Source organism: Ursus arctos, unplaced genomic scaffold (genome assembly GCF_023065955.2).
Source record: "Ursus arctos isolate Adak ecotype North America unplaced genomic scaffold, UrsArc2.0 scaffold_10, whole genome shotgun sequence".
NCBI classification, from domain to species: Eukaryota; Metazoa; Chordata; class Mammalia; order Carnivora; family Ursidae; genus Ursus; species Ursus arctos.
The window spans coordinates 49,581,412-49,593,785 of record NW_026622764.1 but is presented as its reverse complement, the minus strand read 5'-3'; the positions used below and the strand labels follow the sequence as shown (position 1 = coordinate 49,593,785).

Here is a 12,374-nt window from a genome sequence, read left to right as displayed (position 1 = left end):
CTAGCTACCAATTTATGTGACTGGCAGAGCCTGGGTCAAGTGTCCCGCCAGGACTTGAACCCCAAGGGGAGTTGAGAAAGCAAGTTCAGCTTCTCAACTAGTTTGGCATTTTCAGCTTCTATAGAGGAGGCTGCCTCAGTGGGAATTAAGACGCAAGGAATCCCCCAAACACAAGTGGGCTGAGATTCTGAGCTGCCCATCAAAGAATGACCTATGTCTTCTGTGAGGGGAACATCTAGATTTTGTGGAGCTTGAATTTACACAATTTGGTGGTTGGGTGGGTGAAGGGGACGAAGTTAGGGAAAAAAACCCCTGCATTTGCTGTCACTCTGCACAGTTTATCTCATTCTTTTTAAAAAAGAACTATTTTAAGTAATCTCTACACGCAATTGGGACTCAAACTCATGACCCAGAGATCAAGAGTCACATGCTCTTCTGAATGAGCCAGCCAGGTACCCCCAGTTTATCTCATTCTATTTGGCTAGCTTCTACCTGTTCTTTGAACCTCAGCTTAGATATTACTTCCTCTTGAGAGCTTTCTCTGCGCTCTTAGAAGCTTCCCACTGCTGTCATAGAGCCTTTTAATTTCTCCCATTTGGGCGCATACTACCAGGATGATAGTAATTGCCAGCTGATAGGTGTGATTCCAACACTATAAGAGCCAAACTTGTAGTCATCTTAGTACTCTCAGTTCCTAGTGTATTCACTGTACATACTAAATACATGACTAAACTACATGTTCTCCTTACCCATTTTCACACTAGTTTCCTCATGGTGCTAACTACCATCTGTATGCTGATGACTCTCAAATCTTATCTCTGGAGCCAAACTTGCCTTAAAAATAGCTTTATGGAGCTATAATTGGCATACAATAAACTGCACATGTTTAAAAAAGTATAAACTCATCGTCACAATAATCAAGTAGTGAACAAGTCCAGGTTTGGTGAACATTACCCTAAAAGTTACCTTGTGCCTCTTTGTAACTACTCCCTTCTTGCTGTTGCTCCTTGCTCTTCTTGGCCCATTCCACCCCTTAGTTGACCACTGATCTGCTCTCTGTCACATTAATTAGTTTGCATTTTCTAGGATTTTATATAAAGGGAATCATACAGTATGTACAATTTTTTTGTCTGGCTTCTTTTACTTAGTGTAATTATTTTGAGATTTATTCATGTGTGGTGGGTATCAATTTATCAGTCCTTTTTTTTAAAAGATTTATTTAGTCTACAGAGAGAGAGAGAGAGGACCTAAGTGGGAGGGGCAGAGGGAGAGAGAATCTCAAGCAGACTCTGTGCTGAGTGCGGAGCCCGACGTGAGGCTTAATCTCAGGACCCTGAGATCATGACCTGAGCCAAAACCAAGAGTTGGACATTTAACCTAATGTGCCAGCCAGGTGCCCCCGTGTATCATGCCTTTCATTACTTAGATTTCATTGCATGGATATACTACAGTTTGTTTATCCACTCACCTGTGGTTGGATATTTGAGTTGTTTCTATTTTCAGCTATTACCATTAAAGATGCTATGAGTATGCCTGTACAAATCTTCATATGGACATGTATTTTCTTATCTCTTGGGTAAATACCTAGGAATGGTCCGGCTGGGTCATTATGATGGTTGTACCATTTTACATTCCCACCAGCAGAATATGGGTTTTTCAGTTGCTCTACATCCTAACATTTTAGCCATTTTAATGGGTGTGTTGTGATATATTATGGTTTAACTTACATCTTTCTAAGGACACTGATTTTGAGATCTTTTGATGTGTTTTTGTGACATCCACATATCTTCTTTGATGAAATGATTGTTAAAATTTCTTGCCTGTTAAAAATTCTGTTGTTTTCTTATTACTGGGTTTTGAGAAGTCTTTATATATTCTGTATGCAAGCTCTTTATCAGCTATATGACTCGCAAGTATTTTTAAAGTGCAGAAACCTTTTTAATTTTGGTAAAGTCTAATTTATCCTCTTAAGAATACATGCTTTTGGTGTCACATCTAAGAAATCTTTGCCTAATTCAAGGTCAATAAGATATTCTTCCTTCCAGAAGTTTTAAAGTTGTTGTTGTTGTTGTTGTTTTAGTAAGATTTATTTTAGAGAGAGAGCACATGTGATTGGGGGTAGGGGCAGAGGGAGAGGGAGGGAATCACCAAGCAGACTCCACGCTGAGTGCAGAGCCCGATGCAGGGCTTGATCTCACAACCCCGAGATCATGACCTGAGTAGAAACCAAGAGTTGGGCACTCAATTGACTCAGCCACCCAAGTGTCCCTAGAAATTTTAGTTTTAAGTTTTACATTTAGGTCCGCAAACCATTTTGAATTAATTAAAAAAAATTTATTTGAGAGAGAGTATGTGCACAAGCACAAGTGGAGGGAGGGGCAGAGGGAGAGGAAGCAGCAAACTCCCCACTGCGCAGAGAGGCTGACACAGGGCTACATCCCAGGATTATGACCTAAGCCCAAGGCAGATGCTTAGCAGACTGAGCCACCCAGGCACCCCAAGATGATCCTTTCAGCTACCTACCCTGAATTACCTTTGGACCTTTGTTGAAAATCAGTTGTCTATGTATGTACAGGTGTTTTTATGGACTCTATTCTATCAATCTGTCTATCTTCATGCCAATACACAAAGTTGATGTGTTGAAATCAGGTAGTGTTAGCTCTCCAACTTTGTTATTTTTCAAAGTTGATTTGACTATTCTTTGCATTTCCATTTGAATTTGCAGACTCAGTATGTCAACTTCTGAAACAGTAAAAGCCTTTGGGGTTTTGACTGGGATCATGCTGACTCTATAGATCAATTTTGGAAGAACAAACATTTTAACAATATTGAGTCTCCATAGATGCCTCTCCCTTCGTTTAAGTGTTCTTTAATTTCTCTCAGCAATGTTTTGTAATTCTCAATGTATACTTTTTGCACATCCTTTGTCAGATTTTTTAGTATTTAATATTTTTGATGCTATTGTAAATGTCATAAATTTCAAATTCTGTTTGTTGCTGACTTTGTTTTAAATCTTTCCATCCTATTTGAGGCATGAAAGGCACAAATCTTATGTGTATAACTCAATAAAATTTTACATCTGAATACGTTGATGTAATTGCCACCTAAATCAAGACGTGTAACATTTCCTGCATCCAAGAAGCTTCCCTCATGGCTCTGCCCGGCTAGAAGATCACCTTCTGGTATCCCTTAAAACAGTGTTTATCTTCATATAAATGGAATTGATCAGGATATACCCTGTCTAGCTTCTTGAACTCAACATTATGTATGTGAGGTTCATACATATTTTTGTGTGTCTTGATGGTTCATTCTTAATCATTGCTCTATAGTATTTTCTCCTATCAAAGGACATTTCCAATTTTTCCTACTGTGACTAATACTGTAATCAGTATTCCTGTACACAAACATATGTACTCTTTTCTCTTGGGGATATGCCTAGTGGTAGAATTATTGGGTAATAAGGTATATATAGGACTAGCTTTAGTAGACAGGGTCAAAAATTTTTCTAGGAGTGCCTGGCTGGCTCAGTCAATGAAGCATGCAACTCCTGATCTTCAGGTTTTAAGTTCAAGCCCTACATGGGCTGTAGCGATCACTTAAAAATAAAAATAAAAAAATCTTAGAGAGTTTTCTAAAGTAATTACACCAATTTATACTCTCACTAGCAATATACACAAGTTATAGGCGCTCCACTTTGCCAAGGCTTGGTATTGGAATTCCTTTGAAACAATTCTGGTGAGTGTTTAGAACTGAAGCACGATTTTAATGTTCCTAATATAGCTATTGATGTAGAACTTCTTTTCATATGCATATTGGCCATTTAAATACTATTTGAAAATCAACCAAAGTAGTTCACTTAACACGTTAAAGAAAAAATAGACATATTTCAATAAAGGCAGAAAAAAGCATTCGGCTGTTGCATGCTCTTCCCTCTGATGGTACAGCCAAGAGAAGAAGCCTATTATCACTATGCTAGTCAACACTAAATGAGACATACCAGCCAGTGAAACACCAAGAAAAATAAATAAAAGGTATAATCATTGCACAGGACATTAAACCATCTTTATTAACATGACAAAATTGTAATCATAGAAATTCTAAAAGAAACTACAAGGTATTAGAAATAATAAGAGAACTTGGTAAGAAGGCTAAATACGAGGTCAATATGTAGAAATCAATACTGTTTCTATATACCAGCAACAAAGAAATAAAATATGACTTTTTAAATGTCATTTAAAATAGTATTTAAAAGCCAAATACCCAAGTATAAATTTAATAAGAGATACGTGAAGCCTCTACAGTGCAATTTACAAAATACTGCTGAAGGAAATTAAAGACCACTCAAGTAAATGGAAGGTGTATGAATGGCACTTATGGGTTGGAGAACTCAATATTAAGATGTCTGTTTTCCCCAAAAGATCCACAGAGCCAATGCAAGTCCAATTAAAATTCCAGCAGGGTTTTTTTTTTAAAGTTGACAAGCTTATTCTAAAATTTATAAATTAATGGAAATAAATTTTATAAGATGTTTAAAATAATGGAAATTACAAAGGACTTGGAATAGCCAAGGCAACCCTGAACAGTTCTGGGACTTCAAGACTCATTATAAAGCTACATTAATTATGACAGTATGGTACTGGTACAAGGTAAGACAGACCAATGGAATGAGAACCTGGAAAGAGGCCTACCCATGTATGTCATCCATTTTACAACAAAGGTGCCAGAAGAATTTAATGGGGGGAATGACAAATGACAATCTTTTTATAAATAGGGCTGGGTCAACTGGATATCCATATGGGGGGAAATGAACCTTGGTCCCCGTCTCCTACCTGTCATAAAAAACTAATGAGATAAATTATAGACCTAGATATCAAATTTAATTAATAAAGCATCTAGAAGAAAACACACAAAGAATATCTTCATGGCCTTGCAGTAGGTGAAGCCTAATTAATAGGACACGAAAAGCACTGAACATAAAATATCCGCAAATCCAGCCCATTTTACCTCACATATTTTTTAAAAATATTTTATTTATTTATTGATTTGACAGAGAGAGAGAGAGAGAGAGACAGCAAGAGAGGGAACACAAGCAGAGGGAGTGGGAGAGGAAGAAGCAGGCTCCCAGCAGAAGAGCCTGATGCGGGGCTCAATCCCAGGACTCTGGGATCACGCCCTGCGCCGAAGGCAGTCGCTTAACGACCAAGCCACCCAGGCGCCCCTTACCTCACATAATTTCTGTTCTTACCTTTCCGTCCATCCCTACAATCACTGACCTACTTAACAGAGTCACTTTGGCTTGTAACACTCTCCCAACAGTCTCCCTACAACAGTTCTTTTCCCTTTAGTCATTGTTTCATAGCACAGACACAGTAATACACTTTTAAAAATGCAAATTTGACTATCATTGCCTTTTAAATTAGAAATTCTGTAATAGGTTAGCACCGGTATGCGAATCACATCCAAGCTTCTCCGAAGACCACAGGCTAGTCCTTTATGACCTGGCATTTCACCTACCTCTCCAGGGAGCTTCTAGCTTGACTTGTGGCTCTACCAATTTTAGAACTCACATTATTGTTTTTCTAATACACATCCTAGTCTGTCCAAACTGTGCTTTCCATTTCCTTCATACATTAATTCTAATTTAGCTTTTGAGGCTGAGGCTCAGATATCACACCTTTGAGGAAACCGTCCTTATAACTTATATAGGGTCATTCCTCTTCTTTCACTTTAGTTTAAATTTCTGGAGGGCATATTAACACGTTGAATCCCAGTTAGTTTAGATTTTGGATGTAGTAGACACTCAAGTCCATTTACTTGTTAATCTCTACTGACTGAGAAACTCACTCCCACTCCCTCCTCCACCATGGAACTTGCTGAAAGCTTCTATCTGATCTTCGTCTGTCAAACGGCGGTGAGGGAGAATAGGACCGACTAGGTTGGAAAAGTAGAACAGTACTGACATAACCTCAGGCCACCTTCCTCCCTTCGGTGCCTTCGGATGCGACAGGTTTTCTTCTCAATCGAGGAAGCCAACTACGAAAAAAAGCCTTGGACTGCGGAGCTCTGGGTAATGGAACAGTACAACTGCACCGGAACCAAAGGGCTTCCTTAAGTCTAGCATCCTCAAGGCCAGAACGATTTCCGGCGAGTACTTGTCCGTTAGGATTCCCAGCGCATAGATCACAGGATCTACGCGCAAGCCGGAACTATGCTCCCGGAAAAGAACACGAAGCGGCGAATGACGTCACGGGTCCCGAAAGGCTCGGCTGCCTCCGGGAGCCATGATGAGAACTGTGGTGAACTGTGATGAAAATGGAGCCCGATGTGCCTTGTTATTAACAGACGTCCAAACTCTCCCAAACGCCCCATGTTCCTGTGGAATAACAGTACGCTACAAAAGTGCTTTGGGAAGCACCTCTGAAGGCTTTTTTGGAGTGCGGAGGCGTAGTGGCAGACAGGGCAAGCGTGAATAGCCGACGCCTCCGTAACCATGGCTGCGAAGGGCGGGGACTGAGAGCGCTGGTCACGGGACCGGGGCCGGGCCGGGAGACAGTCCTCCACGGTCCCAGCCGGCCCTGCGCACGCTTTTCGTCTCCCCTCCCCCGCCCCGCCACACGCTGCGTGGCTGCTCGTTGGCTACTTAGGACGGAAGCTCGGTTGGTGCTTCTCCAGAAGTTTCCCCCTTGGGCGGCGGCGGCGTAACTCATAACCTCGGTGGTAGCAGCTCTAACAGCAACAGCGATTTTTAGGGATGGCGGCAGCTGCAGCAGGACCTGCAACAGCCCAGAAGTGCGTGCTTTCTTTTTCCTTGCTATTTATTTTTATCTCTCCCCCCCCCCAACTTGGTTAGTGAGCATGTCGTTTTCCCTGGCAGGTTTTCCCGGAGCTTCTCAGATGCTCTGATCGAGGAGGACCCCCAGGCGGCGTTGGAGGTGAGAGAACCAGTCTCAGCTTCCTCCACTTTTCTTGGGGGAATGCGGCCACGACGGGTTCCGGCGGATCCCCCCTCTTCCCAGCACAGCCTTCCTGGGGCCGGGGTTGCTGTTTTTATTGTGTATCAGCCCTAATGCTGACAGCCCCTGTCTCTCCCTGGTTCCATAGTGGCCCAGTTACTCCAGACCCTTGTTCTTGCCCCCTCCCATTCCTAGACCGTTACTGCATCCTCTTAGCTCCTTGGCAATACCTTCTCTGTTTCTGGGGGGCGTAGTTGACATTCATAGTTGACCTGGAAGGAAATTTTTTTTAATGGCATGTGTGGTTAGAAGTGAAGTCTAGGGTTGATGATATTTGTTAATTCGGTTTTTCATTTGATGATCATCCTTGCCCTTTTTACATAACCAGATGTTGTGCTAAGTGCAGACTACTGGAACAAAAACCTTTTCCCGTATGTCTCTGAATATTTCTAGATGTCCTGTTACTGTTCATTATTAATTTATTTATCAAAACAATTTATTTGGAATTGCCTTATGCAAGACACTGATTGCTATGGTTTAAAGTCTTGTTTATGTATTTAACTGACTTACAAGGCACTTTGTATGAAGTGAAGGACTATAAAGCCAAAAAGAAAAGTCAAAAGAGCAAGAGTTGAGTAATTTAAAATAATAAAGAGAGCCCAAGCTAAGGATCCTAATGCAGTTGGTTGCAAAATTTAGGCAGGGGTTTCTTGCTTTGAAGCAGAAGGGAAAAAGGAAATCAAACCTTGTTGGGTTGTTATAATCTAATATAAGTAAGGTTAGCAGTTTGAGGCAAGAGAAGTTTTTTTTACTAGCTAGGACCTTAAAAGAAATTTGCCGTGTGGGTAGTAGAGTCTCTCTGAAGAGGCGATGGTTGAGCAGAGACCTGAGGGAGTGAGCTCTGGGGAAAAAACATTCCAGGCAGTAAAAGAGCCATTGCAAAGAACCTGAGGTAGGAATGAGGTTGGCCTGTACAGGGAGCAGCAAAAAGGCACATTTAACTAGAGTGGGATGACAAAGGAGTAAGTGATGAGGAGGTGGAAAGGAAACCACGGGCGGCTAAGTCCTATAGGGCTTTTTAAGTTGGAGTATTTTTTTTTTTTGGATCTATATGTGAAGGCCCTCAAATAAAATGGTTGGCTCATCAGTTATGCTATGTTTCCTAATGAGGCTTCCGGGATCAGTGTTAGAATAGTATTACAGGAGGTACTGAGCGTCTTTCTTCACAATTCATTATGTCATCTAGACAGCTGTTAATTTCAGATTCTGTGTTTATTATGGTCCTCTTAGCCCCAGTGCCGCCTTTGGAAATACAGTTTATATGAGTTGCCTTTAAAGGAAATTATTGTAATGAATTTTGTTGTCCCTTTCCATCCCTTGTTTAAAAAAAATTTTTTTTGACGTATGCTATATGATAAATCTGAAGTTTCTAACTACCGAAGTTGTAGTTTTGTATATGTATACCCCCCAGGTCAAGGTAGAGAACACTTTCATCACAATTCCCTCATGCTGTTTCTCAGCCAATAATTCCCCTTACCCACCAGGTAACTCCCATTCTAATCTCTGTCAGCATCAGTTTTGCTTGTTCTTGTACTTCCTATAAACATAATAATGCACTAGTTACTCAGTTGAGTTTGGTACTCTCATATGAGATACGTCCATGTTGTGTGAAGTGGTATTTTTCATTGCTGTATAGTATTTCGTTATATAAAAGTAGAGCACAATTCTAACGGACGTTTGGCTTATCTCCAATTATTAGCTAGTATGAATAAATCCACTGTGAATTTCCTTGTAGGTGTATTTTGGTGAACACACACACTCCTTTTTGGGGGGGTATATATACCTAGGAATGAAACTGCATAGAATAGGCATGTGGTTAGTTTTAGTACCTTGTTCTTAAAGTGTGGCTTTTGAACCAGCAGCATCAGCACCACCTAGGAATTTATTAGAAATGCAGATTGTTGGACTTCATCTGAGATTATTTGAAGTCCTTACAGCTCATGTGGTGTAGTACTTACCCTTCCATTTTACAGAAGAAAACTGAGACCCAAAGAAATTCTGATGATCTGTCATAGAGATGTATATAGCCAATTAGAGGCAGAATGGGACCCTCAGGACACAAGTTTCCAGACTCTTAGTCTAGTGCTGTAGAAAAGTAATTCTCAAAAGTATCATCCCGAGACCAGCTGCAGTAGCATCACCTGAGAACTTGTTAGAAATGCAAATTCTGGGGCGCCTGGGTGGCTCAGTCAGGTGTCTGCCTTCGGCTCAGGTCATGATCCCCGGGTCCTGGGATCGAGCCCCCCACGTCGGGCTCCTTGCTCAGCGGAGAGCCTGCTGCTTTTCTCTCCCTTTGCTGCTCCCCCTGCTTGTGTGCTCTTTCCCTCTCTCTCTGTGTCAAATAAAATCTTAAGAAAAAAAAGAAAAACGCAAATTCTCAGGACCCACCACCTACCTGAGTCAGAAACTGGGAGTGGGGTTAATGATCATGATAAAAACCAGCTGTGTTAAGAGACAGTATTTTTTTATTTTTAATTATTTGTTTATTTGAGAGAAACAGAGTGGAGGGGAGGGGCAGACTGACAGGGAGAGGGAGAATCTTAAGCAGGCTCCCATGCTCAGCCTCTTGCGGGGCTAGATCCCACAACCCCCAAGATCATGACCTGCACCAGAATCAAGAGTCGGATATTTAACTGGGCCATGTAGGCTCCAGGAGAAAACGTTCTTTTTAAAGCTTGAGGTGACCTCACAGTTGACCCTTGAACAACCTGGGTTTGGCCTGCGTTGGCCCACTTAAATACGGTTGTTTTCTAATACGTGCAGTACTGGAATTGTGTTTTCCTTATGACTTTCTTAATTTTTTTCTCTTGCCTACTTTATTGTAAGAATATAGTATATAATACATATACAAAATATGTGTCAGTTGGCTCTTTATGTTATTGGTAAGGCTTCTGGTCAACAGAAGGCTGTTAAGTTTCTAAGGAGTCAGAAGTTATATTCGGATTGGATTTTTGACTGGGAGGGTCAGTGCCCCTAACACACCTCATTGTTCAAGAGTCAACTAGTTATTTTGAAATCAGGACACTTGATGATACATCAGTTAAAATATTGTATTTTTATATAAAACCATCCAATTAGGATTAAAGAGGGAATGTTTGTATCAAGCTGATTCACATTTTTCATTCATTCAACATATAATAGTGTATATTAGTGGTGAATTTTGTACCGGGAGGCTGGGATCTAAAGATGAAAAGACTGCATTGAGGAAGTTTGCAAGCTAGTGGAGAGAAAGACAAGTCACCAGATTATTAAAATACAAGGTAAATAGTCTAATGGAGTGGTGTAGGAAGTACACTAAGAACATAGCAGAGTAGAGGCTAACCAGGATAGTCAGAAAAATTTTAGAGTATGTCTCAATTCACTAGAGAGAGAAGACGAGTGAATTATGAGAATCTTTTGAGGCCCAGTATGAATAGTGGTTAAGAGCACAGGCTCTGGGGGCACCTGGCTGGCTCATTTGGTAGAACTTGAGGCTCTTGATCTTGCAGTTGGGAGTTTGAGCCCCACGTTGAGGGTAGAGTTTACTTGAAAAACAAACAAGCAAAAACCTCAGGCTCTGGAGTCAGAGAACTTGGGTCTGAATCCTGGTTTCATAACTCTGTAACTTGAGGAAAATTCCTGATGTCACTGTGGATCAGATTTCCTATCTGTGAAGTGGGACTAAATAGGACCTATTTGAAAGGGCTATAATGAAGATAAGTAATGTAATGTACAAGATGAGGCCCTTGAGGTAGGCATCTTGTAGCTTCTTTGCTTTCTAGGTTCTAGCCACACTGTCTTTTCTTTTCCCCCCAAGATTTTAGTTATTTTGGAGAGAGAGAGTGCGCGTGAGCACGAGCAGGGTGAGGGGCAGAGGGAGAAGCAGACTACCCGCTGAGCAGGGAGCCCGATCCAGGATTTGATTCAGGACTCCAGGAGAAGGCAGACGCTTAACCAACTGAGGCACCCAGGCGCTCCAACGCTATCTTTTTTTTTTTTTTTATGTCACTTGAATGTATCAAGCTCCTTGTGGAGGACCTATGGATTTGCAATTCCTTTTGCTTAAAACGTACTCTCTTGTACTATCTCATTTTGCTTGGAGATGCTCATTGCTTGAGATTTCAGCTGACATGTCACCTCAGAGAAGCTTTTTTTCTTGGACCGCCTTATCTAAATTGAGCCCCATTGTAAGCTCCAAGGTAGCAGGGGTTTTGTGTGTCCTTTTTTACCACGGTCTCTGTGTAATGCCTGTGATGTGGTAGGCACTCAGATGTGTTAAGTGAAATGACTCCTACCATAATTCTTAAAACAACTGAGGTGGATATTTGCATTTTACTCACAAGGAAGCTGAGACCAAAGAGATTGACTTGCTTAGGGTTGTATAGTAGAGAAGTGACAAGTCTCTGGGTTCAAGGCATCAAGGTCTTCCTCTAGAGGAGTGGGTAGGGGTAGGCCTGGGGGTGTATAATATAATTAAAAGTTCGGTAGCTGACTTTGAAGTAGCTGACCATTGATAGCTTTGTTCAGAGCATTGAGAACATAGCTGGTTAGCATAAATGCAGTGTTACCTGTTCTGCATGGTTATGTGGTTTTTCTTCAGCAGTGCTAGGTAGGTTAGGAAGGGAGAAGGGTTGGTTCTCTGGTTTATCATCTGTGATTGGGGATTAGCTGTGGCTAGAAGAAAATGGGAAGTGGAATCAAATTGAGATACCCAGAGCTAATGCCTTCAGCAGTTAGGTCAGTCTGAGCAGTCTGCTTTTGCTTTTAACCTTAACAAGTTAACTTGTTGACTAGCATTTTTAAAAACGTAAAACTTTTAAGATTTGGTATTCATTTTTTAAGTTTTAAACAATTTTAATACCTTAAAAAGGAGTTTTCTCCCCCTGTTTTGGATTATCAGGGTACTTGCTTCACCATTATCTTGGTAAAAGATTTCAATGTAATTATATTTCATATTTCGCTGAGTTTCTTTCTTTTTGAGAACTATAAGTTGCTTGATATCTATAAATAAACTCATTTTATGTAAGTATATCTTTGGGTTTACAGTATGCTTCCCATTGGTCTGCATTAAATAATGGCCTTTTGCCCCTATGATTCAGATGTTGGCACTGAAGTCCTTGCCTTTGAGATACTTCTCTTTAGTCCCTCTGTACTCTAGCGGTGAGCAACTGTTGTCATAGGAACAGTAGAACTCTCAAAACATGCCACAAGTCTGATGTAGTTAATGCAACCACAAATCATTGTTTTAATTTCACTTTTTCTGGTTTTATTATACTATTGATTGTTTATTCGAAACAAACTGGTCATTGTGTTTTATGACTTACATTTGTATGTCATAGTGTTCAGTTTGTGTTCTGTTTTTTGGTAAGTTTTCAAAATAAT

The 12,374-nt window shown here is 40.8% G+C and overlaps 1 protein-coding gene across 1 annotated transcript in view; it reads left to right on the top strand.

Annotated features, from left to right (window-relative positions):
* The first annotated feature begins 6,269 nt into the window (after positions 1-6,269).
* The window catches only part of SUGT1 (SGT1 homolog, MIS12 kinetochore complex assembly cochaperone), a 64,489-nt gene continuing 58,384 nt past the window's right edge, over positions 6,270-12,374 (top strand). The window contains exons 1-2 of the mRNA XM_026493368.4: positions 6,270-6,789; positions 6,875-6,932. Of these exons, the coding sequence (XP_026349153.1) occupies positions 6,752-6,789; positions 6,875-6,932 (96 nt within the window). The 5' untranslated portion in view covers positions 6,270-6,751. The remainder of the gene's footprint in view (positions 6,790-6,874; positions 6,933-12,374) is intronic.